The sequence below is a fragment of the Barbus barbus genome (assembly GCF_936440315.1).
Source record: "Barbus barbus genome assembly, chromosome: 18".
NCBI classification, from domain to species: domain Eukaryota; kingdom Metazoa; phylum Chordata; class Actinopteri; order Cypriniformes; family Cyprinidae; genus Barbus; species Barbus barbus.
The window spans coordinates 29,364,829-29,392,638 of record NC_136746.1 but is presented as its reverse complement, the minus strand read 5'-3'; the positions used below and the strand labels follow the sequence as shown (position 1 = coordinate 29,392,638).

The 27,810-nt window shown below is 36.2% G+C and overlaps 1 protein-coding gene across 1 annotated transcript; it reads left to right on the top strand.

The window, feature by feature from the left end:
- Nucleotides 1-80: 80 nt before the first annotated feature.
- On the top strand, nucleotides 81-27,750 carry LOC306884220 (myopalladin-like; the record flags this gene model as incomplete). The annotated part of the gene is made up of 18 exons (XM_079439938.1): nucleotides 81-979; nucleotides 5,965-6,140; nucleotides 7,851-7,896; nucleotides 7,992-8,403; nucleotides 8,487-8,561; nucleotides 9,067-9,208; nucleotides 9,378-9,401; nucleotides 9,499-9,615; nucleotides 11,560-12,361; nucleotides 12,467-13,900; nucleotides 15,297-15,438; nucleotides 16,699-16,776; nucleotides 19,947-20,168; nucleotides 20,893-21,042; nucleotides 21,133-21,209; nucleotides 21,482-21,608; nucleotides 22,832-23,039; nucleotides 27,734-27,750. The coding sequence occupies 18 exons, from the start codon at nucleotides 81-83 to the stop codon at nucleotides 27,748-27,750; spliced, it is 5,148 nt and encodes a 1,715-aa protein (XP_079296064.1).
- Between the last annotated feature and the right edge of the window lie 60 nt (nucleotides 27,751-27,810).

Genomic DNA, 27,810 nt, shown 5'->3' with positions numbered 1-27,810 from the left:
ACGAAAAGGAGCAACAAAGTCACTAGTAGAGACTGTATTGTCTCAGTGTTCCAAATCTTTGTGTTTTTGTCTCCAGCAGCATGCAGGAGAACAGCATGGATCAGCCCACGTCTTTATCGCAGCTTCTGCGTGAGAGTTACCTGGCCGAGGCCCGAGCTCATCACAGACACGGCGAACCCAGCTGCATAGACGCCCCTCGCCGCCTGGTGTACGGGACACTCAAGGAGAAAGCGGACGACTCCGGTGGGAAAGCGGAGCCACGGTTCCCGGACCTCTCTGCTTTTCTGAGCCAGGAGGAACTGGACAAAAGCGTCGATCTGGCCTGCAAAGCCATCAGCAGCAATCCTCAAGGACGTGAGGAGAGATCCGACACGCATCCACCAATGAGCCACTATAATTTTCCTTCCAACAAACCCACTCCAGAAACAGAGGTCATTTCAGAAAGACAAACAGTCCAGACTCCCATCCAAGACAATGCGATCAGGAGTGTCAGAAGTGCTAGGGAACCTGCGGCGGATTTCAAAAGACCTCAGAGAAACGCTCCATACGGCTTGGAGACCCAATCCAAGAAGGAGTTCCTCAACAAAGCAGCTGATTTCATAGAAGAGCTTTCGTCTCTGTTTAAAGCCAACAGCTCCAAGCGAATTCGGCCTCGTACTTGCAAACCCCACCGGAGCCGATGCCAGAACAAAACCCAGCTTGATGGCACTTCGTATTCCATTAATGCAGAAGATCGAGAAAGACCTATCCTGCTCAACCAGCAGATGGAGGAGCCGATGGAGAGCAGTCGAGACACAGAGGAGCCTCAGGAGCCGGAGTCAGCGTGTGAGGAACCGGCTCTGACTCCACCGGAGGGCTCAGAGGAACCCGTGTGTGAACCTCCACACTTTATACAGAAACTCAAAAGCAGGGAGGTTCCTGAGGGCAGTAAAGTGCAGCTGGATTGTATTGTCAGAGGACTGCCTGCTCCTGAAGTTCGGTGAGTTTGAGCTTTTATTGATGCACATGATTAGTGCATTATTATTACTGTTGTTCATGCAGAAAGCAGCCAGCTAGTAAATGCATGAAATAGTCAGAAACTTTAGCAACTACACTGAAAAAAATGATGCTAAATTTCTTTAAGGTAAGTGGTTGCAATCAATTTATTTTAGCTACATTAAAAAAAATGGAAAGTTAGTCAAATAAATTTGTTTATTTAATGTAGCTCAAATAAATTGATTGCAACCACTTACCTTAAAAAAATGAGTAAATTCAATTAATCATATTTTTCAGTGTACGCACACACAAACACACACATACACACACACACAAAAAAAACGTTTACTAATTTTTTTTTTACTAAGAAATTGCAAGTAAATATCACAAATAATTACACATAAATTGCAAGTAATGTATTGATTTAAAACATGAGATTTTGAAAGAATGACAGGATTTGTTCTTGTAAAAACTTAAAAAAAAACATTTTTGTGTAAATAACAACACCTTGACAACACCCCTTGTGCATTTAACTGAATTGAATGTGCTTTTGTAGTGTACTTCAAATCTTAAATGTGTTTTTAAACCAACTTTACTTGCGGATAATATAATATTATTGAAATAAAAGCATTCCTAAAAAGAGAGAGACTTTTGTGACTGTTTCTTATATGAATTAAGTACACTTAAAAAGTGCAAATTATAATTTTTATTTTAAAATACACTAAGTTTTAATAATCTTTTGTTGTACTTTAAAAAATTCACTTATTTTGATGTGTTGACTGACTAAAGCACATGTAAGGTACTTGATAAGGTACTATACTATAATTATACTATACTATAATAATAGGTACTATAATTGTAACTAATTTGAATTCATATTTAAAGTTAGTACATTTTAAATGTAGTAATTTGTATAATAGAAATGACATTAACATACATTCTAGTTTATCATAAATGTTTAACAGTGTTCAGCAGTGCACATTAACCATATTTTAAAGAAAAGTAATTAAGAAATTGCATATAAAGATCAATTCCTTAAGTGGCTCTCTTGGGGATAGTTCACCCAAAAATGAAAAATTGTGTCATCATTTACTCACCTTATGTTGCTTCAAACCGGTATGAATTTCATTCATATCTCGAACACAAAAGAAGATTTTGAAGAATATTGGTAACGAAAGAGTTGTTATGAGTTCCATAGTATAGAGAGAAAAAAGGTCATTTTTGGGTGAACTATCCCTTTAAGTTTAAATAATTGCATTTGATATAAATTTGGAATATGTTTTAATTCAATTGCGATTAACATGCAATAAAGCATCCAAAAACATTACATTCATTTGCACTTAAGTATATTCTTTTAAAGTATATTATTTCCATAATAAGTACTTTATTATTTTCATAACAAATACTTTTTAAGTACAAAAAGTGTACTTTTTCACAAGAGATCTGTAACACCGTAGCATCATGGCAACAGGTTTTGCTAGCAAATGCATGCTAAAAATCTACTTTCTCAAGCATTGCCTGTGAGCACAAAGACGTCTTGTGAAAGCTGACCGTATAACATGCAGTCTGAGCTCAGCCATTCTAATTTTGCTCCATCGGAAATATGATGCTATGTGTGCCCATGGCACTTCTCGTAAAGAGTAGGGGTGTAACCCCGGTGTCCTGGATAAATTCCCTCTACTGGCCCTTGTCTATCATGGCCTCCTAATAATCCCCATCCCCTTGATTGGCTCTATCTCTCTCTTCTCTCCACCTGTAGCTGGTGTGTGGTGAGCGCACTGGCGCCGTTGTGCTGTAGCTGCTACATCTTCAGTAGAGCGCAGTTAGCCAAAGAGTAGAAGAGTAAACAAGATATTAAATGGGTACAAAGTTTTGCTAATTATTGCACAATTAGTGCGGATATGATTATAGTTTATTGTAGCAGTGTTTACTTGGGCACAATGAATGCTTTTTCTGTCCAAATTCATGAAATAAACTGCACAAATAAATGTCACTTCCTTACAAAAAAATGATACTATGGTGATGTAAGATGCTACAGTGTTATTTAGTATTATTTATATACCATTATAGTATATTTTGAATTAGCTTTTAATTTTAAGTTTTATTTTATTTTTAATATTTCTATAATGTTTTTTTTTGGGGGGGGGGGGGCATCTGTAGTTATTTTATTAGTTCAAATTATACTTATTTTATGTTTTTCATCTAATATTTATGTTTTATTTTATTTCATATTATATTTATATTAGCTTTAGCATTAGCTCCTGGCTTGAGGCTAGATGAACTTTAAAGGATGATTATCTTTCAGTCTCTCATAACTTGCAAAGCATAAAGAGTTGAATGACTCAGTTTGTGGAAATGTGCTGCTCTGGCCAGGATATTCAGCTTGTGCTTCTCTATAAACTGGACATCTGTACGTGGTTTAGTGCTCCAGTGTGCTGAAAAACTGTTAGCTACAATTATACTTACGTTATGGATATATTCTCTCTTCGGTTATGATTTGAAATTATGTTTGATTGAACTATGAGGCTGTTTCATCACTACTTCATATAAATTGGGTGTGTTTTTATTTTTATAACTTTGCATTAAAAAAATGGTCATGCTTTTAACATGTTTGCATTTAATAACTACATATAAATGTATCATTATTTGATCCTTTTTTGCATTTAATAACTTTGTATAAATTAAACATGCATTTAATAGCTTTGCATTTAACATTTTTGCATTTAATATTTTTTTTGTATAAATTGATCATACATTTAACATTTTAGCATTTAATATCATTGTATGAATTGATCATGCAATTAATAACTTTGTATAACTGATCTTGCATTAAACGTTAAAACTTCATATAAAACGATCATGCATGTAACGTTTTTGCCTTGAATAACTTTGAATGACAAAACCTTTATTTAAGCTATTTAGACACCTGTTAAACACCATGATTTTTTTTTTTAAACGTATTTATGGTTATCAGTGTGTCATTGATGAAACGTTAGTGTAACATTACTCAATGCAAACTTCCCACACTGACAGGTCAAGGAAACCCGTGCTTTTCTGAGCGTGTCTGTGTGACAGGAGACGTGCTTGGACAGCTGTTCTCAGCTGACCGACGGACTGTGATGTCAGAAACATTAGATCATCCCTCCACTGACCCAAACTTACTTCACTTTTCAACATTTTACTTACAGCACCATTTGAGAACATTCATCTCTACATAAATGACATGGCCAATGCTTTCTAGAAACATTTTACTTAATAATTTGTCTTTTTAGTAGAATTTCCAAAATCTTAAAACTTTATAAGTTCTAAACAAGTAAATGTAGTTGTTGGAACTAAAAATGTCAAGTGTTTCTCTGTCAGAGGCAAATGCCTGCTAAATATCTGACAGATCTGTTAGCAGTGTTGGTGATTGTATGAGTGGCCCTTCTATGTTTAGCTCATGCGTGTCGGTCAGGGATGCTGTGTCCAGTTTTAACAGGGGTTCCTGTGCCGTGGGTGAGTCGAGAGGGAAAATAGCCTGAACAGGTGCAGATCTAGCCCTGGATGTCTTTCCCCCACAACTCAAGCTTTCAAAGTAGAGTCTTACTCATTAGAAATGATCCTCATTGGCTCATGGATCGAACCCAATACATTTCAGCCATGTTTTGCCCTTGGAATGAACCACAGCTCGTCTCTTCAGAAGCGCTTTAGATTTCAGCGAGGAAATTTTAGGAAACAGCAGTTAAAGTGAAATAACTGTTGTACGGTCTTCTAGGTAAGGTTGTGGTAAAGTTATATTTGTGGATTCAAGAGTTTGATTTTAGCCCTTTGATTTATTACTGAATGAATGCTGTTGTACTTTGTCTTGTGTTGTGATGTGGTTCTTATTTTGCTGATGTGTTCGATAAGGAGGAGTGATTTTTGGATGATTTGTGAAATGGATTGACATGGTTTTGAATATCTTCTTTAACAAAGTGATATACGCAAAAAATAACTTCATTAGTAAATGGCTTAATATCTAATAGTCTGACAACTGATTTTTGCCATTAAATGACTAAAGAAAGTCGTCATGTCAGTAGAGTAAATATGAAAATTACGTTTCATTGTATTTGGTGAAATAAACATTTTTCTGGTTTCATTCATTCATTTAGTGATTTAAAAATGTTGGTATGTCTTCATGCTGGATAGCTTTTCTTATTGACATTTGCTGCTGGTATTACCATTGCTATTTTCTAATTCTGATGGGGGTTTTTTTACATGCTTTTGTTCATTTGAAAATTTGAAAGCAAATAGCTTTTTCTAATCAACTAGTTTTTCAAGAGATTCTTCCCTATACAATTTAAATTCATTCTTTATTTTTGTTAATCGAGATATTTGTGACCTGTATTTTTTTTTTTTTTTACATTAATTAGGCCGGTTTGACCATTTAATATGTCCAAAAGCTATTCATCATACTCAACATTCTTCTTTTTAACAACGCATTTAATTTCTTTGCATAGTGAGATAGTAATAGACTGAAAATCTAGATGATATTCAACTATTTCGAGATATATTGCAATTGAACCTTTTTTTTGTTTTACATGGTGACGGTGCACATTTTGGCAATCAAACAGGAATTGAAAAAAGTCATGATACTGTAATGCTTGAATTAATGAACTCTGTGACCTGCAAGACCGCAAATAGTGTTCAAAGGCATTCATTTAGTGTCATTAGCACACTTAAAATTTTAAACTGATGAATTAAATATACATTTAAGTAAATATGCATTGTATTGGTGTTGTAAATGGCCTGGGCTGAAACATTTAGATGTTTGTTTTAGTCTGTTAATGTCAGTATACAACTGAATGTACATTCATTGGATTTTTGACTGAGGTCAAAATAAAACCAGATGCGTTCAGACATGATTTGTGTGCATGTTTTACTTTTTCATTCATGAATTTATTGTATTGTGGATGTACTTGTTGATTTGTGTTTCTGTCCGGAATGTAACATTCTGATTGTGTTTTCCAGGTGGTTTTGTGAGGGTAAAGAGTTGGAAAACAGTCCTGATATTCAGATCATCGCTAATGGTGAGCGACACACACTGATCATAGCAGAGGCGTTTGAAGAAGACACAGGCAGATACTCGTGCTTTGCCTCCAATTTTTATGGCACAGACTCCACCTCAGCAGAAATCTACATTGAGGGTAAGTACACTGACCAAAATTATAAAGGCAACACTTTTGTTTTTGCCCCATTTTTCATGAGCTGAACTCAAAGATCTAAGACTTTTTCTATGTACACAAAAGGCATGTCTCTCAAATATTGTTCACAAATCTGTCTAAATCTGTGTTAGTGAGCACTTCTCCTTTGCCGAGATAATCCATCCACCTCACAGGTGTGGCATATCAAGATGCTGATTAGACAGCATGATTATTGCATAGGTGTGCCTTAAGCTGGCCACAATAAAAGGCCACTCTAAAATATGCAGTTTTACTCTATTGGAGGGTCCGAAAACCAGTCAGTATCTGGTGTGACCACCATTTGCCTCACGCAGTGCAACACATCTCCTTCGCATAGAGTTGATCAGGTTGTTGACTGTGGCCTGTGGAATGTTGGTCCACTCCTCTTCAATGGCTGTGCGAAGTTGCTGGATATTGGCAGGAACTGGAACACGCTGTCATATACCCCGATCCAGAGCATCCCAAACATGCTCAATGGGTGACATATCCGGTGAATATGCTGGCCATGCAAGAACTGGGATGTTTTCAGCTTCCAGGAATTGTGTACAGATCCTTGCAACGTGGGGCCGTGCATTATCATGAGGTGATGGTCGTGGATGAATGGCACAACAATGGGCCTCAGGATCTCGTCACGGTATCTCTGTGCATTCAAAATGCCATCAATAAAATGCACCTGTGTTCATGGTCCATAACATACGCCAGCCCATACCATAACCCCACCGCCACCATGGGCCATTCGATCCACAATGTTGATATCAGTAAACCGCTCACCCACACGACGCCATACACGCTGTCTGCCATCTGCCCTGTACAGTGAAAACCTGGATTCATCCGTGAAAAGAACACCTCTCCAAAGTGCCAGATGCCATCGAATGTGAGCATTTACCGACTCAAGTCGGTTACGACGACGAACTGCAGTCAGGTCGAGACCCCGATGAGGACGACGAGGATGCAGATGAGCTTCCCTGAGATGGTTTCTGACAGTTTGTGCAGAAATTCTGTGGTTATGCAAACCGATTGTTGCAGCAGCTGTCCAGGTGGCTGGTCAGAGACGATCTTGGAGGTTAAGATGCTGGATGTGAAGGTCCTGGGCTGGTGTGGTTACATGTGGTCTGCGGTTGTGCGGCCAGTTGGATCTACTGCCAAATTCTCTGAAACGCCTGTGGAGACGGCTTATGGTAGAGAAATGAACATTCAATTCACGGGAAACAGCTCTGGTGGACATTCCTGCAGTCAGCATGACAATTGCATGCTCCCTCAAAACTTGTGACATCTGTGGCATTGTGCTGTGTGATAAACCTGCACATTTTAGAGTGGCCTTTTATTGTGGCCAGCCTAAGGCACACCTGTGCAATGATCATGCTGTCTAATCAGCATCTTGATATGCCACACCTGTGAGATGGATGGATTATCTCTGCAAAGGAGAAGTGCTCACTAACACAGATTTAGACAGATTTTTGAACAATATTTAAGAGAAATAGGCCTTTTGTGTACATGGAAAAAGTATTAGATCTTTGAGTTCAGCTCATGAAAAATGGGGGCAAAAACAAAAGTATTGTTTATAATTTTGGTCAGTGTAAATGACTTATGGACTATTTAATATGAATTATACATTGACTAAATGATTGCAGCTGCAGTCTGAAATTAAGTTTGTTTATTTTCATTTTCTATTAGGAGCATCGTCATCAGATTCTGACGAAGAAAAACATTTTCAAGCAGAGTGAGTTTGTATATTTTCCATTATAAAATCTGTATCTGCAGTAACTTTTGAACCCTTAGGGGTTGAAATCACATGCACGCATCTTTTTTTTCCAGACTTCATGAAAGTTCTCCTCAGCCCATACTTGCTGTGGTCTTGGCAGAACCCAACACATCTGCTGAAGACACCACACCAACTATAACAACCACCTTCACTGAACCACCAGCACCTTCTGACACAGAAGCAGTGCCACTGACTGAGCTGATTGCTGACCCAACCTCTAAGCAGGAAGATACAGAACTTCTGAGTTCCAAGGTTGTCAGCTCTGAAATACCTGTACTAGAACCAACCATATCTGTAGTAGAACCAACCATATCTGTAGAAGAACCAACCGTACCTGTAATATCTGAGGTGGAGCCCACTCCACCTATTCCTCCACTGACCATTGCCCCACCATCACCACAATCACCTCCATCCAGCCAAAGTATCTCCGATGTACTGTTAACATCTCAACAGAGCATTTCTGAGGTATGAAAAACACACCAAATCAGCAGTTTTGATTTCCCACTAATGCATGTGTTTTTCTTAGATTCCATATGTTTTGTTTTCAGAATCTAAATGGCAGCAGTAGTTATCTTCAAAGCTTCGATGTAAGGCCCATGATGGCAGCTCCAGTGTTTACGAAGGTAGAGCAAACACAGCTTGTATTTCTAAATCTTGACATTGAGTGCCAATGAAGTATAAATTAATGCTTGAAAAAAACATATACGTATTATAATATTTTTACGTGTTTTAAACTTTTGCATGGATGCCTGTCCCAAATCCAGGGAGTCAAACCCTTGGTATGCAGTTTTACCTGGCAGGCTGTAAAACAGGCAAATCCAGTGCAAGCCATGTTTAGAAATATCATAGACACTTGGTGGTGTCCCCGTTTGACTTGGGCCAGTAAGAAACCACCTAGTAATGCACAATCAACCCCACAGAACACCCTTTAAACTGCATAAAATCCACTGTTCACTCTCAGAAAAAATGTGCAAAAATGTGGCCAAGATTAGGAACAGAAAAGTACATATTACTACCTTAAGGGTACATATTACTATTCTAGGCTACTATTATGCACCCATTAGGGGTAAATGTTTTCACAGGTTTTCCATTCCATGTCATTGTACACCATTGTCTCTCTTGCTGTAGAACCTCCAGGATATCCTGGCTTTAGAGAGTCAGTTGGTAGTTCTGGAGTGCAGAGTAAAAGGCATTCCCTCCCCTAAAGTGGACTGGTACCGGGAGGGAACACTTATTGAAGATTCTCCAGACTTCAGAATCCTTCAGAAGAGTATGTATAATTTTAATGCATAGTGCATTTAGATATGTGGTTGGAGCCATCCGTGAAAACTGCTGAAAATGTTTCAACTTGTAACTTGAAAGAAAGGTTTACAGTGCTTGACTCTTTCTTCTTAAAAATTTTATCTGACAATTCACACATTCTGCTTTTTTCATCCCAGAACCAAGATCCATGGCTGAATCTGGTAGGTGGATTTGATTACCCCTGCTCTGTCAAGGTAATTATTTCATGACTCTAACCACCTAACATTGTACCATTTCTCTGTTTGGTGTGGACATCAGAGGAGATATGTACTTTGGTTATTGCGGAGGTCTTTCCAGAGGATTCTGGAACATTTATTTGCATAGCCAGCAATAAATATGGCACAGTTTCCAGTACTGCCTTTTTGAGAGTAAAAGGTAATTTTGTTTTATTGTTGTGGAATCGATTATTGGATCAGCTTAACTCTTGTGCATCAATAAAAAAAAAGTTACACTTAGGTCCATAATGGACAAAAATGTCAATGATGTCAATGTCAAAAAACGGTCATAAAAATTGGAAGCTTGGGAGCACAGACTTAAGTTTGGTCTCATTTTAAAGAAGACCATGGCAGATTATTGTTGAAGTAAAATCAAATTAAAAAGTGAAACCAAAAAAAAAAGTTATACAGGTTTAAGTTTATGAAAATGATTTATGAACAATATTTTATATTTTATTTTATGAATATTTTATATATGTAACATGTTGAACTCTAAACCTGCTAGAAAATCAAAGCCATAAATCTAAACAAGTTGTGTTCCAAATTTGAGGTTGATATCTCAAAAAATGAGCTTTCAGTAAGATTTTGTTTGGTTGCAGTACCAAATTTTCCCCATTACATGCCAGCAAAACTCTGCTGGTGGGACGTACCCCTACGCCCCTCACTCCAGGAATTGACTGTTCTCTAAAATGATGAATGCTAAGCTCCAGGGGCTTTTTCGAGCGATGCCAGGCCCAGGGAAGGATCACCCTGGCGGGGTCGAACGTACCCCCACGCCCCTCACTCTATAACGATGAAAGCTAAGCTCCAGGAGCTTTTTCCAGTGATGCCAGGCCCAGGGAAGGGTGACCCTGGCGGGGTCGAACGTACCCCCACGCCCCTCACTCCAGGAATTGACGGTTCTCTATAATGATGAATGCTAAGCTCCAGGGGCTTTTTCGAGCGATGCCAGGCCCAGGGAAGGATCACCCTTGCGGGGTCGAACGTACCCCCACGCCCCTCACTCTATAATGATGAAAGCTAAGCTCCAGGGGCTTTTTCGAGCGATGCCAGGCCCAGGGAAGGATGACCCTGGCGGGGTCGAACGTACCCCCACGCCCCTCACTCCAGGAATTGACGGTTCTCTATAATGATGAAAGCTAAGCTCCAGGGGCTTTTTCGAGCGATGCCAGGCCCAGGCCCCAACACACCCACACAATTATAGCTGCATTAATTATCCAACTGGCTCTATAATATGCAGAAGCAGAAAAAGCAGGAATAAAGCGAGTATTTGCTTTAAGGGGGAAAAAAGGGAAGTGGTGTGTGGCCAAGATCCATACTCAGAATTTGTTTTCTGAATTTTTCAGAATTTGTTGCATTTAACCCATCCAAGTGTACACACACTAGCGAACATACACCTGGAGCATACACCTGGAGCAGTGGGCAGCCATTGCTGAGGTGCCTGGGGAGCAGTTGGGGGTTCGGTGCCTTGCTCAAGGGTCTGACCTCAGTCATGGTATTGAGGGTGGAGAGAGTGTTATTCACTACCCCACCTAAAATCCCTGCCGGACCTGAGACTTGAACCAATGACCTTCGGGTTACAAGTCCAACTCTCTATCCATTAGGCCACCACGACTGCCCCCTCAGGTCTTTATAGACCCTTTATAGACCAAACCTGAAAAAATGGCACCATCTAGTAAAAAATAGTAAAAATAAATAACTTTTGAAGCCTTGCCAACAGAATGAAAGCCTATTAACAAAAATTGCATCATTTTACAGTTAAATGGCGCTGCGATTTAAAAATAGCAAAAATAGCATAGTTTTAATGGGTTTCAATGGGGACATTTTTGTCCAAAATGTGCTGAGTGTTTCATTTTTTTATACCTAGTGTAAAATAGATATATTAAAGAAAATGAGGGTGGAATATTAAAATTCCAATAAAAATACACACCTGAGCCAAAATTTATGCAGTTAGCATTAACACAGGCAAAATTATCAACAACAAAAACTGAAATGGACAAAAATGTCCATAAGGGTGCACAAGGGTTAAGACTGTTCATAATGAGATAAAAATGTATATATATCTCACGTCTAATTCTGAACAATATTTTGTCTGCATTGATAGGACACAATAATAACAGCACCAATCCTAAAACGACAAGCACTTTAACAGTGGAATCCTCCCTCCAAAAGGTTCCAGCAACAGAACTGATGTCAACAACTTTAAAGCGTAAACCAGATGTTCCTCTTGTAAACAACAAGCTTCACTCAAGTATGATTTGCCTTGACCCTTTGAGCTCTGGATATAAGCATTCAGACCTTCAGGACTCTGGAACGCCTCGCTCAGATTCCCTAAATCCTAGTACCCTTCGCCATGATCTCACCACTAGCCTACCTAGTCTAAACCCTCTCAGCATTGGAAAATACAGCTCAGATACTTTCAGGACTAGTTTACCTCAGCTAGACCCACTCAGCTTCAGTTCTTCTTCACTGAACTCAGACTCAAACCATAAGCCTCTCAGCTCTAGCACAACACACTTTGATTCAGGAGGGTCTTTTTTTAAGCCTTCCACACAAGTGACCCAAAGTCCATCAAACGGATCAGCCTCCAGCATCACTATGAGCTCTGATGCCTGCGTTGAACCATTACCAAATGGTTCAAAACCAACCCTTTGCCCTTCTGTTACTAGTCTCCCACCAGTAAACTCCAGTAGCCATCAAGAGCAACCAACTGTTAAACCCATACCAGATCCCCCAACTTCTTGCCTCAAGACAAGACCCGAGGGTGTGTTAGGGAATCACAACGAATCCCGCTCTAGTTCCCGAGTTGGCCTCCGTGTAACCTTTAAACTCCCGGAGGATGAAGACGAGGAAGAGAAAGGAATGTCATTTAAAGATCCACCACCAGTGTTGGCCAAACCAAAATTGTAAGTAAAACCTTCAGTGTTGCAAGACAACTTGAGAGTTAAATTACATTTTAGGACTATCTGAAGTAGAAAACATGCTTGTTTTCCTCTTCTGTCTTATCTTAGAGACCCAGTGCAGCTTCAGATTCTCCACAACCAGGTGCTTATGGAACAGCGGCAGGAAAACGTCTCCCCAAGCCAAGATTCACCACATTTAGACAGGACAAGTTGTGAGCCACTGCCTGTCAAGTCAACTCCTGCAAATCCAGTTCCTTCCCAACTCCAACCACCACCTCTTGTAATGAACTCTGCTCCAATTCCACTGCCGATCCCTGAATCTGTCCCTCTACTTCCTACAGCACCTACTCCCATATTAAAAGCTGTACCTGTATCCCAATTGAGCATGCCTTTAACCAATTCCATGCCTTTGCCCCAACTTATTCCATCAGCCACAACCTTACACAACCACCCTCCAATACCTCAACAATATCTGGTTCCTACTACTTTAAGTACTGTTCTACCGGGTATGGTTCCCTCTAACCTACTAACCCAAACTAATGTGGTGCCCACTCCTCCTCAGCTGAATTTGGGGCTAATCTCCCCCATTGTGGCTCCAGTTACCCCTATCCCAAGTGTGATCCCAACAATCCCAATAACTCAACCAGGAGGAGTTCCCAACATCCCTATGCCTCCAAATTTGGGACCTTCTGCAACTTTTCCCCAACTTCTCATGGCTCCAACCACCCAACCAAACCCCAACCATGTGGCCAATGTTCCACCCATTACTCCTTCCACCCATATTTCACAAATAAACATGAATCCAACCTTGCAGATGAACTCTGGTCCCGTTAGTGACACGAGTGTTGCCAGAACACAGGCACTGATATCACTTAATGCATCAGCGGTGAACAACACTGCGCCAAAGTTAAACATCACCCCAAATTCTCATCCCAGCATGGCTCCACAAGACACACATTCTCAAGGTGTGTCTTATCCACTCTTGAGTACAATCACCTCATCACATCTAGTGAGAAATAAACCTGCACCCATCCCGAGTCCAATATCTCCACCTCCGTTGAATGACACCCGGCCTCCACTTCCCAGGATTATTCCAATCTCCACTCAGAGCTTCACCTATACAAGGCCGAAGGAGTTCATCGCGGCCCAGACACTCTCTCCTATCAGGAGTCCTTCCCCAACTGAGTCTCCTGTTCCAATGCTCCATGAATTAGCTGCACAGATATTCCCAAAGTCGACACGGGCGCTCACGTCGCCCGTCAACCAGTTTTCTCCGTCCCCAAGAAAGTTCCCAACAAGAGTTCTGGAGTGTCCAAGCAGCCCACCATATGTGTCCTCACCACCTCTACTGCCTCCTGGGATGGTGAATTCAGTGTTTTCTTTTAGAACTCAGTCACCCCCACAAGCTTCTTCACCAACATCTAGCAGTTCCACTCCTAGCCCCATCCAAAATCCAGTGGCCTTCCTTAGTTCAGTCCTTCCTTCACTTCCAACATCTCTTCCGACCAATGCCATGGGCCTGCCTAAGAGGGCCCCACCTGGGTAAACAAACACAAACACAACATTTCATTATAACAGAGATTCTCAACCCTGTTCCTGGGGATCCACTGTCCTGCCGAGTTTAGCTCCAACCCTAATCAACCACACCTGAAGGTAATCAAGTTCTTCAGAATAGCTTAACTTAAAATACACATGCAAATGTGTTGAAGCAGGTTGGAAATAAACTGTACAGGACCATGGGGTCCCCAGGAGTAGGGTTGAAGACCACTGTATTATAATATTGTAATATCATAATATGGTTTGAAGATCACGCTTTCTCTTAAAGGGGTCATGATGACATGGATTTTTTATTTTATTTTAATAGGTTCCTTGAGTTTACTTATGTTAATAAAGTTTTTGCCCCCCCCCCCCAAAAAAAAACAAATAAATATGAGGAAAAAAATATTTTCAACCCTCATTCTGAACCTCTCTCAGAAACGTCCTGTTTTAAGGGGCGGGTCCTTTAAGTCGTCTCAGTAATTATGATTGGCTCACGTCATAGCAAAGGAAACAATATCAACGCCCCCTCGCAATTGCGTGTGTGTTTTGACAACATAATCGAAATAAAAAAGCATTATGAAATAATTTGCTTACATTTGTGATGCAGCTGCAGTCAGATCTAGCATTGCTTCATCTTTCAACAAATGTTTCTTTGTGAACTGTCCATAACACTGTGCCTCGTTTACAAAGCAAAATGCTCCGATCAATGCTCTGACATAATCCGGGACATCATTAAAAATAAACTATCCACTTGTTCCTTACGGTGGGATCCTTCTGATATCTGTACAGTGACGTGAACGAGCTGATTAAACCAAACGCGTCAAAACGAACGTTCTTTCACTCCATTTGTCCTGTTGACCACCGACTCGAGCAACTGTGTCAGGATGTGAACGCGCATCTGTATACTGTATCCAGTGTGCAAATGACTGGGGCTAGGTGACGTCACCTTGCCCCTCGGATCTAAAACGAGCCATTTTTGGAGCTTGATTAAATAAATGCTTTGTTCATAATAAGGATGACTTTTTAATCTATGAATCTTGTAGGATGTTTTAATGGTACAAAGACCTCTTATATGCAAAAAGATCAAGGCAAATTTGATTTCTCATGCTATGAGTATCCTGGCTGTTTTTTCAGTACAATGACTGCGCATTGAGAACTAGGGGTCTCAAGTTTCAGAAAGGATGCAAAGTACCATAAAATACCATAAAAGTGGTCTTAGCACTTAATTATTGTTAATCATTGTGACTAGACTGAACTGACTAGTTCAGGTAAATAATGACACTATGGTCTTTTTAGAGCTGTTTAACAGCATAATTTGAATTGTCTAAAATATATACACACGTATTTGTATCATATTTTAATGCCTTACCTCAGTCTCATTGTGTTACTTCATGTTCAGGCCTCAAGGTGCACTAAAGAAGAATCAAAGAGGTTCCAGATTCATGTCTGATGATGACATCCGTGAGAGCAAGGAAACATTGTTACAAGATATTGAGAAGAAATTGCAATTTAAAAATGAACAGCTTAGTTTTGGACAGCAGGTATGTGGTCATAAATATTACAAAGATGGGTTTTGTTGTGCATAGTGCAAATAGTTGGCCAAGGCCGTGCTTTGCAGGATTGACAGACACAATTCAGTTATATAAAATTGCTCATCTTCTGCTATTCACAGAAGAAAGTTTTTGCTGTTTCTGATCATCTTACTTCGAGTTACGGGTTTCTTTATGTGAGACACTATTACAGAGGGTTTAATCTTGGTTTGTAGTAGTTAAGTTTGTGTGTGCTTACACAAAACACAGATTGATGGAGATGGAGAAGGAATAGGGAAGAAAAATATCCCTCTAAATAACATGTTCCGTGTACCACAGCTTGATCAGTCTGTCCTCTAAAATAAATCACTGCTACCCTTTAAGACAAAATAGCTAGGACTTCGTAATGATATTAGCTAAAACATGTTCTTTTTTTATCTCTTGTGCTTTAAGTTTACTTTTTGATGTTGAAATTGAAGGCTGACTCTAACTCTTGGTTGGCTTGCACCAAATGCAAAAATATATCACCTGTATTTAGCCGAAATTATGCCTTGCAGGAATTACAGATAGATATGTATACAGATAATTCTATAATTATCTATATAGATATATATGTGTAATTCCTGCATGGCACCATTTTTTTTTGTATTTGATATACTGGTGTACACAGCATTTGTTTAAGTGCATGCTGCAGTTTTACTTACTTTTTATTTGCAATATATTTATATTTCATAGCGCCGCAAATCTGTAAATATTTAGGTGTTCTGTAAATGTCTCTAAAATAATTTGGATTGGACTTCAATTAAAAGCTTTGTTTAAAGTCAACATGACACCAACCCTACTTCTTTTCTCATTTAATATCCTCCTCAGCTTCACATTAGATTGTTCCATGTTCAGGTTTTTCATGTTGAGTTTAAATGTCAGTATAATTTATTTGAGGGCTTCGTTACATTTAATACTTTCAATTGCAATGTATTGCTGGCTGTCATTTATTAATGAAAATCTTTTGTTTTCATTTCTGTGGTCTGTAAATCTCCATGCATCATTTAGTGGCTTTGCATCAATGCAACTATTCTCTTTTAATAATCAGTTTCACTGTTTTCGCATTCTAACACATTTCATGTGTCAAATGTGATGCAACATATTAACACTTTCACGCTGAAGTGTTTCTTGTCAGAATAACATGATAAAAACACTATTTATCACACATTTGTCTTGATGTGTGACTAGCGTTTGTGTTTACATCATCGTCATTCATCCTGTCCTCCATAGAAGCGGAGTTATTGGGGGGAAGTGAGCCGACCGCTCGGACCAAACATTCCCACTGCAACAGTCATTAACTATGACGAGGTACAAGGATTTTTCTCCATTGCAAGCAGTGCTTTGTTCTGAAGTGCATTAGTTTCATAATATAAGAATCAATTTTGATTAAAACGAGAAACAAGATGATCCTGAGCTGATATAAAGCTGTGGCTTTTTTCCACTAATGAAACTGCATGGATAATAACTCTCTTTAGAGGAAGATGCAGTATATTTCATGAACACATTACAATAAGGTTACATTTGTTAACTATATCAGTTTACATTAACAATGGAAAATACTTAGAAAGCATTTGATAATGTTAGTTCATTTAATGTATGTCTTAATATGAGCTGACGTGGACTAAAAATAAACAGTTGTGTTTTTATTAATGTTTAATATATTTTATATATATATATATATATATATATATATATATATATATATATATATATATATATATAATAAATTAGATTAGTATAGATAGAGATTAGATATGACATATTAGAATAATAGATTCCTTCCTTATTGTTAGTTATTGCAGTAATTAATGTTAACCAATGGGACCGTATTGTAAAGTAATTATTTTAAAGCAATAATTGTTTTAAAATCTGCAAATTGTAACATTAAATCCTGAAGTCGGAATCATTTAACAAATATAAAAAATATAGCTATATTGTAAATTGTAACTAATACTCTAACTAATATTCTATCACAAAATATTATGCATGAGCAACTTTAATTTAATGCTATACTAACTACATGAATATTAATATCAGTGTTCAATGGGTATCTCAAACAGAAACAATAATGACATGAGCACTACATTAGTCCATCTGCAGTTTGGGTTGTGTTTTTATTGCAATCACAGTTCAAACAGATAGTATCTGTGAGTAAACATGAGCGCTGGGCTTGAGAGACTAGACAGAGATAGGAATGAACAGGGCTCTTCTGTACTATAAATAGAGGTGACTGTATTCAGACATGTTGGCGGACATCCAGAATTGAAGGCGAGCTGTTACCGGACAGGCCTCTTGAGATACTAATAGGTACTTTTAAAATGGGAAGGTGTGTTAAAAAGTTTCATATCATAGCTATTTAGTAACCTAGTTTTCAGTTTTATTTGTGTATTTATTTATTTTTGCACCAAAAACATTCATAATTTAGTTATATAGGACCAATTTTCATCCTTTCTCTAACCCCCAGAACATATGGAACATATGTTTCCACCACAGAATAAAAACATTTGCGACTTTATCTCACAATTCTGACTTTTTTTCCTCAGAATTGCAATTCTGAGTTTACCTCTAGCAATATCTAGCTTTATTTGTTTTTGCCACGAGTAAAAAAAAAAAGCTAAATGTGATTTTTTTTGTTTGTTTGTTTGTTTTTGTCTCACAATTCTGAGTTTAAATCTCACAATTCTGGCAATCTAGCAATTCTGCTTTATTTGTTTTTGCCACGGGATAAAACAAACGCTAAATTAAATTTTTTTCTCAGAATTCTGAGCTTAAATCTTGCAATTGTGACTTTTTTAAATTAGAATTCTGAGCTTAAATCTTGCAATTGTGACTTTTTTAAATTAGAATTCTGAGCTTAAATCTTGCAATTGTGACTTTTTAAAATTAGAATTCTGAGCTTAAATCTTGCAATTCTGACTTTTTTAAATTAGAATTCTGAGCTTAAATCTTGCAATTCTGACTTTTTTAAATTAGAATTCTGAGTTTAAATCTTGCAATTCTGACTTTTTTTAATTAGAATTCTGAGCTTAAATCTTGCAATTGTGACTTTATTAAATTAGAATTCTGAGCTTAAATCTTGCAATTCTGACTTTTTTAAATTAGAATTCTGAGTTTAAATCTTGCAATTCTGACTTTTTAAAATTTGAATTCTGAGCTTAAATCTTGCAATTCTGACTTTTTAAAATTTGAATTCTGAGCTTAAATCTTGCAATTCTGACTTTTTTAAATTAGAATTCTGAGCTTAAATCTTGCAATTGTGACTTTTTAAAATTAGAATTCTGAGCTTAAATCTTGCAATTCTGACTTTTTAAAATTAGAATTCTGAGCTTAAATCTTGCAATTCTGACTTTTTAAAATTAGAATTCTGAGCTTAAATCTTGCAATTCTGACTTTTTTAAATTAGAATTCTGAGCTTAAATCTTGCAATTCTGACTTTTTTAAATTAGAATTCTGAGTTTAAATGCAATTGTGACTTTTTTAAATTTGAATTCTGAGCTTAAATCTTGCAATTCTGACTTTTTTAAATTAGAATTCTGATCTTAAATCTTGCAATTCTGACTTTTTAAAATTAGAATTCTGAGCTTAAATCTTGCAATTGTGACTTTTTTAAATTAGAATTCTGAGCTTAAATCTTGCAATTCTGACTTTTTAAAATTAGAATTCTGAGCTTAAATCTTGCAATTCTGACTTTTTAAAATTAGAATTCTGAGCTTAAATCTTGCAATTCTGACTTTTTTAAATTAGAATTCTGAGTTTAAATCTTGCAATTCTGACTTTTTAAAATTAGAATTCTGAGCTTAAATCTTGCAATTGTGACTTTTTTAAATTAGAATTCTGAGCTTAAATCTTGCAATTCTGACTTTTTAAAATTAGAATTCTGAGCTTAAATCTTGCAATTCTGACTTTTTAAAATTAGAATTCTGAGCTTAAATCTTGCAATTCTGACTTTTTTAAATTAGAATTCTGAGCTTAAATCTTGCAATTCTGACTTTTTTTTAATTAGAATTCTGAGTTCAAATCTTGCAATTGTGACTTTTTTCCAAGAATTGCAAAAAATTGTTGTGAGATAAAAAGCCGTAACTACCTTCAAATAGGTTAAATGTTATAATGTTATATTATCTCCACAAAGCCCGCTTTTTATTGTAATTGAATTACATGTTGTAAAATATGTCATGCAAATATACAAGTTCACACCGATTGTTGAAAATAACCTGACCACTGATTAGCCTTGTCATTTATCAGATATCTCTTTGTTTGTATGTTTATTGCTATATTTAGATTTTTAGACATTACTATTATCAGTTTGATTGTTTAATTATGCGACTGGAAACTTTCAGATTTAGGTAGCAACTGTGAGCAATGTTTCCACACAACCTGGAAAAAGTAGTTAATATGAAAGTTTAGTTAATATGAAAACATAAATGGGACACGTTCATGAATAATTTCAGTTAATTCTTTCGTAACGATGTGTTTTGTAGGAATACAAGGTGTCGAGCTTTGAGCAGAGGCTAATGAGTGAGATCGAGTTTCGTTTGGAAAGAACTCCAGTTGAAGAGTCGGACGATGAAGTGCAGCACGATGAAATTCCCACTGGAAAATGCATCGCGCCCATCTTCGACAAGAAACTGAAGCACTTCAGGGCTGTGGAAGGGATTCCTGTCACATTTACCTGTAAAGTTGTTGGAATTCCGGTTCCTAAAGTGAGTTTTTGACAGCCTGTTATGATCTTGTCATGCATGCACAGAAAATAACACTTTTATTGTGTCTCTTTATGGTTCAAAGTTTGGGATTGGTAAGATTTTGTAAATATGTTTTTGAAAGAAGTCTCTTCTGCTCACCGAGGCTGCATTTATTTGACCAAAAAATACAATAAAATGGACATTTTTACAATTTAAAATAACTGTTTTAAATTGTAAACTGTAATTTATTCCTGTGATCTGCAGCTGTATTTTCAGCATCATTACTCCAGTCTTCAGTGTCACATGATCCTTCAGAAATCAGTATAATATGCTGCTCAAAAAAACATTTCTGATTGTTGAAATATTTTGTTTAAAACAGTTGTGCTGCCCAATATTTTTGTGCAAATTGTGATACATTTTTTTTTCAGGATTCTTTGATGAATAGAAAGTTCAAAAGAACATTTATTTGAAACAGAAATATTTTTATAACATTAAAAATATCCTTACACTGACTTTTGATCAATTTAATATGTCCTCCTTAATGAATAAAAGTACTCATTTATTTTATATAGCTAAAAAAATTATTAATGTAGTGCTTGTAGATTAACAATTAATATTACTATTTTCTAAATAATTCATTTTGTGGACAGTTTATATTCATTTCAATCTTTAAGCATAACAGAAACAGAAATATATAGCCCAAACTACTTGTTGATGGACTTTTATTTTGTACTTTTCCACACAGGTTTACTGGTTTAAGGATGGAAAGCAGATTTTGAAGAAAAACGAGCACTGTAAGAAGATCAGAGATGGTGATGGGACGTGTTCATTACACATAGAAACCATCACAAGTGATGATGACGGCAATTATACAGTCATGGCAGCGAATCCACAGGTAACGCCAGCAAACATTCTGGAGAAAATCATCAGAAATGACTCTGATGTACAGCAGAAATGAAAGTCGAGCCTGTTTGCATGTTCACAGGGCAGAATAAGTTGCTCTGGCCATTTGATTGTCCAAACGGGTCCCGTGCGAAACCGTCCCATGGTTCACTCGCAGAGGTGAGTTGGATAAGTGCTCAGTTTTATACAGTTCTTCTGCAGCTATAATGGCTAACAAAGACATACGTTTAATAGACTTGCATGTGTAATACATAGATGCAAACTCCTCACCTTTCAGTGACAGCTCACTTTTTTGAGATCAGAATAGGTCACCCATGAGATTTGCTTAGATCCAATGAGAAAGTGTGTGTGTGTGTGGGGGGGGGTCTTACAAGGGTAAATAAAGAACATTTATTTATTGCATCTCTGGTAATATTTCTGTCATCACTCAGAGTCCGAGCGCGTGTACAGGAAGTGGAGGGCGAGCCGGCTCAAGAGCGCTTCTTTCGTCCGCACTTCCTGCAGGCTTCAGGAGACATGTCGGCTCACGAGGGATGCCTCTGTAGGTTAGACTGCAAGGTACTGGAGATATTCCAGCAAGATATAACCGACAGTGATCCCAAAACACATCTGAGCGCTGAACATCATTGAATTAGGAGTTCTAGCAGACTTGGGGCCAGATTCACTAACAGCTTGCAACCATCTTTTGGTGTTAAAGTAGTACTGTCAGGATTTACTAAAGATGCGCAGTGAAGAATTAGCGCTGAAAAGGCATGGACACAGTTATTTTTGCGCTTGATCTTATTAAATATGCATTTCTAGGAGTTTCCCTTTCAGGTGCAAAATTAATGGGAGGAGAGTATTAAAATGAATCATGCAACATGATTTACTAATGTTTGCGCTTGTCTAATTACTGGCATTTGCGCTATTATTATTAACGCCCAAGAAAAGCATGTCTTGAAGAAAGCGGTAATTAGTGCTGTGCATTATCAGTAAATCACCCTCCCATCGCCACTTTTATAGAATAACGCTCTTACGCTAATTTACCCTGTTTAGTAAATCTGGCCCTAAATATACAAAAGTACACTTTACAGGTTCTTACTGAAAGAAAATACTTTAAATTAATATACTTCAAACTGAATTTAAAGTTTTGCACTCTATTGCATGTTAATTGCAATTAAATAAAAATGTATTATAGGTTAAATTTATGTTAAATGCATGTTATGTTAAAAGATGGAGAACTGTTATAGTTTTTAATTAATATTTTAAAAAGGTTTTTAGTTTTACATTTTAATCTTAATTAAATTATTTTAATGATTTTTAGTTTTTTTCATTTTTCGTAGTTTTTTCCCCCTATATGTCTATAGAGTTTTTTTGTTTTTTTATTTTATTTCGGTTTTAGTTATTTTAGTACATGAAGTTTCATTTTAATCAACCAATTTTTAAAAAAAAAATGTTTAATGGTTTTAATATTAGTTTCAGTTTAATTTACTAACCCAGATTTACAATATCCTTTAAAAATAAAAATTCAAATTTGACATATTTACAAAATGCACTTTTATAATCTACTTTAAGAAACCTGGTCACTTAAGTACTTACTAGTGACTTTGTATTCCGTTGTATCATTTAAAACTATTTAAACTCTTATTGTCTAATTCCAAAATGCTTGAAAAGTCACTGAAGTGTCCAAGTACTTTTTGGGGCAGCTGTCTGTTATCCAACGCAATGACAAAAAACATATTGTATGTTTTGCCATGTTTGTAAATCATTCTTCATGCTCTGAACCCTCCTCTGCTGTGTAGGTGAGTGGGTTACCTCATCCTGAAATCATGTGGCTTCTCAACGGGAAGCCCATATATCCAGACCTTACTCACCGAATGCTCGTGACAGAAAATGGGATGCATTCTCTGGTTATTGACCCTCTGACTCAAGCCGATGATGGGACGTACACCTGCATCGCCTCAAATAAAGCGGGACAGAGTTCATTCTGCCTCGAGCTCAGAGTAGTAGGTGAGAGCCGGATCGTTTCTAAATGTCTTTTTAATATTAAAATACTAGAGAGCACATTTCTGCCACAAAAGAAAAAAAAGTGCTTTGGTAAATCATAATTATGACTTAGAATGACACAATTAGAAATTCATAATTATGACAAAAAAGATCTAAATTATAAGTCATTATGAGATTATAGTCATTATGACTGACATTAAAAATGACTTCTTTATGACTTAGCATATCGTAATTTAATATTGACTTTTTATGTTCATTTTGAGTATCTCAGTAATTTTATAATTCCATACTAACTCATTTTTTGACTCCTTGTACATCAATTTCAACCTTATACATTATAATTATGACTTAGTATGTCATAATTTCAATGTATGCTAGTTTCGATTTTTCACAATTATGACTATTATATTTATTATTTAAATTTTATGCAATAATTAACTTTTTATGTCAAAATTATGACGTCTCAGAATTCTAGCTTTTTATCTAATAATTGTGCCAAAATTATCTCATATTTATAACATTTTTAATTCTTGTCATATTTTCTACTTGTCATAATTAACTTATCTCAATATTATAAACTTTTGACTTATGACTTTGTTAATATTTTTGACTTGTTATAAGTCAAAATGTTATAATATTGAGAAGTTAATTATGACATAAGTAGAAATTATGACAAGAATGTTATAATCACGAGATTCATATTTCATGTCATATTGTAATTATGACATGAAAAGTCATAACTATAACGTTATAACTATGAGATAAATTATAATTATAATTATAATCTCTAATTTGCATATTAATGTGTTGCTGTTGGGACAGCATGTTGAAAAATGAATGGTCATAATGGGTGTAATAATTGGCCCGATTTTCATAATAATATCTAATATTTCATAAGAAAATTTATATATAATTGATCTTCCTATTCAATTGTTATGTCTTCCAAAATGCATAATAAACTGGTGTCCTCTACAGTGGACATGTATGAAATGATGTCCTGTTTCATAACAAGAAGTCATATTTGAAATTGAAAACCCATAACATTTTCCTGAGATGCTGCTTTATGACAAACAATTTGAAAATGATTCAGATTTAAATGACAATTACAAAATATAATGATATTTCCATACGGATGTAAAAAATGTTCACTAAATTAAATCTAGCCATCTTTAAAGACCTCGGAGAGGAAGTGGTCATGGTCAAACTTGTCACTGTTGCACTCCCTGGGAATCAAACACCACTATAAAAAAAAAAAATTAATGATAAAAGACCATAAAACTATTTTTCAAAAGTACATTGCGGTTTTATGTTGCATTTGTTCTTAAATGGATGTTTATTGCATTATTTACTGTCACTGGTGTTAGCATGATGGTGTTTTGTATTTGTGTGCATGACTCTGCACCCTGTATATATTAGTATTAGCTACTTGTGATTAACCCAACACATGGCTTTCTCTTTATTATCTGTGTGTTATGGTGGTGTTGTTTTGCTCACCAGGCCTGTTTCTGCAACCACATACTCCTCATTCCTTGATGTGAATATAAACCACTCTTGTATCTAACATTTAGTTTTCCAAATGGAACGAAACGTTAATTTAATTCATTATCTGTTGGCCTGCTGCATGTATTCTTTTGATATTTGTAGCTGGTTTACTCTGTATAATGTTATGTGGGAGTTGAGATGGTCTAAACCGTATTGAAAGGTTTCTGTGTATTGCACATAAAAGGGCTTGAAATCTCCATGCCCAGTATTAAGGTGCAGTAAAGTCTATGTTTTGCACAATCCAGTCCTCGGTAAGTTTGTATGAGGGTAGCATGTGTTAATCATTTTGTAAGAGAAACACTAAAGAAGCCATCATTATCTAAATCAAATGAGTTATTTTTTTTAAATTTAGTTTTAAGAACCAATAGCCTCAGATTTTATTATTTTATGAGATTTAATGAGATATACATATATATATGTATGTATATGTGTGTGTGTGTGTGTGTGTGTGTGTGTGTATGTGTGTGTGTGGCTGTACATACACATGTAGTTGTTTTTTGCTGTTTAGCTTAGAAGCATTATTACATTCATATCTTTTGTTGTTTTAATATTTTTAATTGTTTTTAGCTTATTTTTTTATGTTTATTTAAATGTTTAGTATTGAAATGTTGTATGCATTTGTCAATTTTATTTAATTTCTGTATTTTCTTAAATGTGTGTATAGAGTATTTACAGAGTTTTGACTTTTAGTTTTAGTTACTTGTAAGTCGCTTTGGATAAAAGCGTCTGCTAAATGACTAAAAGTAAAGTAAAAGTAAATATCAATGCCTTTGTTTTGTCTCAAGATGGACACCAGTAATGTTTTTTTTTTTTGTCTATGGGACGTTTATGACTCAAATGTCCTAATTGAACTATGGCCTAACCCTGGCTTAGTTTAAGCCCTGTCTGTGAAAGCAGACCATAGTATCTCTAAAAAAGCCCTGAATGTGCTCTGTTCTGTTCAGTCTCAGTCTAAACAGGGACCAAACACACTTTCTGCTGTGCTCCAGTCGGACACATTTACTGGAGGAAACAACAACAGCGATCCAAGGGATTTCTTTTCTATTTCAAGTGTAATTTGTTCTCAGTCTCTCATTAATTACACAGATGATTACATGACGCTTTCCTGAACCAAATGTGAGTTTAAATCTTTTCCTGTAATAACATGTCACTGTGTGAGTGTTTGCTGGGCGTTAGAGATAAACACGGAATAATATTTGTATTTATTAGCAAACAAACATGAACTCAGAAATTGCTAGTAAATTTCACAAATTGTTACACATTGATTTAAACGTCATTTTTTAAGTGGGAAACCTGAAATAGCATTTTCTTGTAAAATGTATATTTACAATTTTAAAAGTCATTTTTTACAATGTATGACAGTGAATATGCTTGTTAACCTTGAAATACAGAAAATAAATGTGACCACAAAAACAGTCTTAAGTGTCAATTTTTTTGAAATTGAGATTTATGCATTATATGAAAGCTGAATGAATAATCTTTCCATTGATGTATGGTTTGTTATGATATTACAATATTTGTCTGAGATACAACTATTTGAAAATCTGGAATCTGAAGGTGCAAAAAAATCTAAATATTGAGAAAATCTCCTTTAAAGTTGTTCAAATGAAGTTCTTAGCGATGCATATTACTAGTCAAACATGGAGTTTTGATATATTTATGGTAGGAAATCTACAAAATATCTTCATGGAACATAATCTCTACTTGATATCCTAATGATTTTTGGCATAAAAGAAAAATCAATAATTTTGCCCTATACAATGTATTGTTGGCTATTGCTACAAATATACCTGTGACTTAAGACTGGTTTTGTGGTCACAGATGCATTCCTGCCTCCAGTAATATATATATATATATAGTGTGGAGTGTATGGGCTCCTCTGGATACAGAATCACCCTGAGCCTTCTGCAGACCAAGATAAACTTTCTCCAAACAGAGGCATGAAATAACTGGAATTTGCATTAAATCGGATCTTAAGCCTGGGGAATGCACACCCAGGAGGGCATTTGGATGAAAGACCCCAGGAAAAGGGCAAACCTTCTGCAAAGTATCCCTAAACTTTCTTGTAATACCTTTTAGTCTGTTTCTCTGGACATGACGGCGTGCACCAGTCACACTGAGACATTTTAAATGATATCAAACATGACTGTTAATTCAGGCATTGACACAGAACATTATATGTTGCATGAAGTCATTCTGAGTGAAGGGAAGGAAGTGAGGAGAAGGAACACATGTGAAAGAGGTTTTCCTGCGTTTTCTCTCTGTGTGGAGACTGATGCCAGTATGTGTTTGCATTGTCTGTATCTCAGGAGATCAAAGTATAGGAGCTTCTTCCAGCCTTAAGCTTCTGTGGAACATTTATTTGTTCATCTCTCAGTCCTCACTGAATTGTATTGCATTATGTTTTGATAATAAACGAAGCATTTAAATATAATTTTACGAAGACATATTATTGGAGATATAGAGTGATGAATTTTATGTAAGTATCTGCTAATTTCATCACTTTTTGTCTGCATCTGCACCAAATTTGAATAAAATTGAGCTGTTTTTTCTGCATATTTTCACTATATCAGACTGTATTATAAGCTATAAATGCCTGATGCAAGCATGAAACACAAATGCAACTTAAAAACTGTGATTGACTATTTATGACACTTTCATTGCTAACAAGTTGCTTTGGAGGGGAATAATTTGTTTTATTATTTGTCTTGCAATAACGTTGATCGCAGGCTTCAATGTTTGAGCTTGACGAATACAATCATCAGTAAAAAATTTGTAAAAATGCTGTAATTTTTACTACAATGAATTTGATAAATCATTACATATCATTTTTAATTTGTATATATATATATATACATATATTAAGATTTTTAATTTTTTTTTAAAGAAGTCTGTTAAGAGGAGCCTTATCTGTGCCTCTGTGTATTAAAATTATTTTACTGTGTTGCATTATTATTTAGAAACAACATTATTCTGTCGTTTTTTCTTTACAGCCTTTAGACAAGCTGCAGTTTCTCAGCTCGTATCTGCGAGGAGTGCATTTTTACTGCATATGGTGTGGGACGGCATTTAATGGTAAGAAGTGTTAATGTATAAAGATGTTTGAGCAGATACATAAATGATAAATAAACTAATCTGTTCTCTGTTCACCGCAGCAGATCATGACGACTAGAGCCACCTGAAATTATTTTTAATTTGCTTTTGAGGTTTTTGCATAGCTGTTTAATATTTA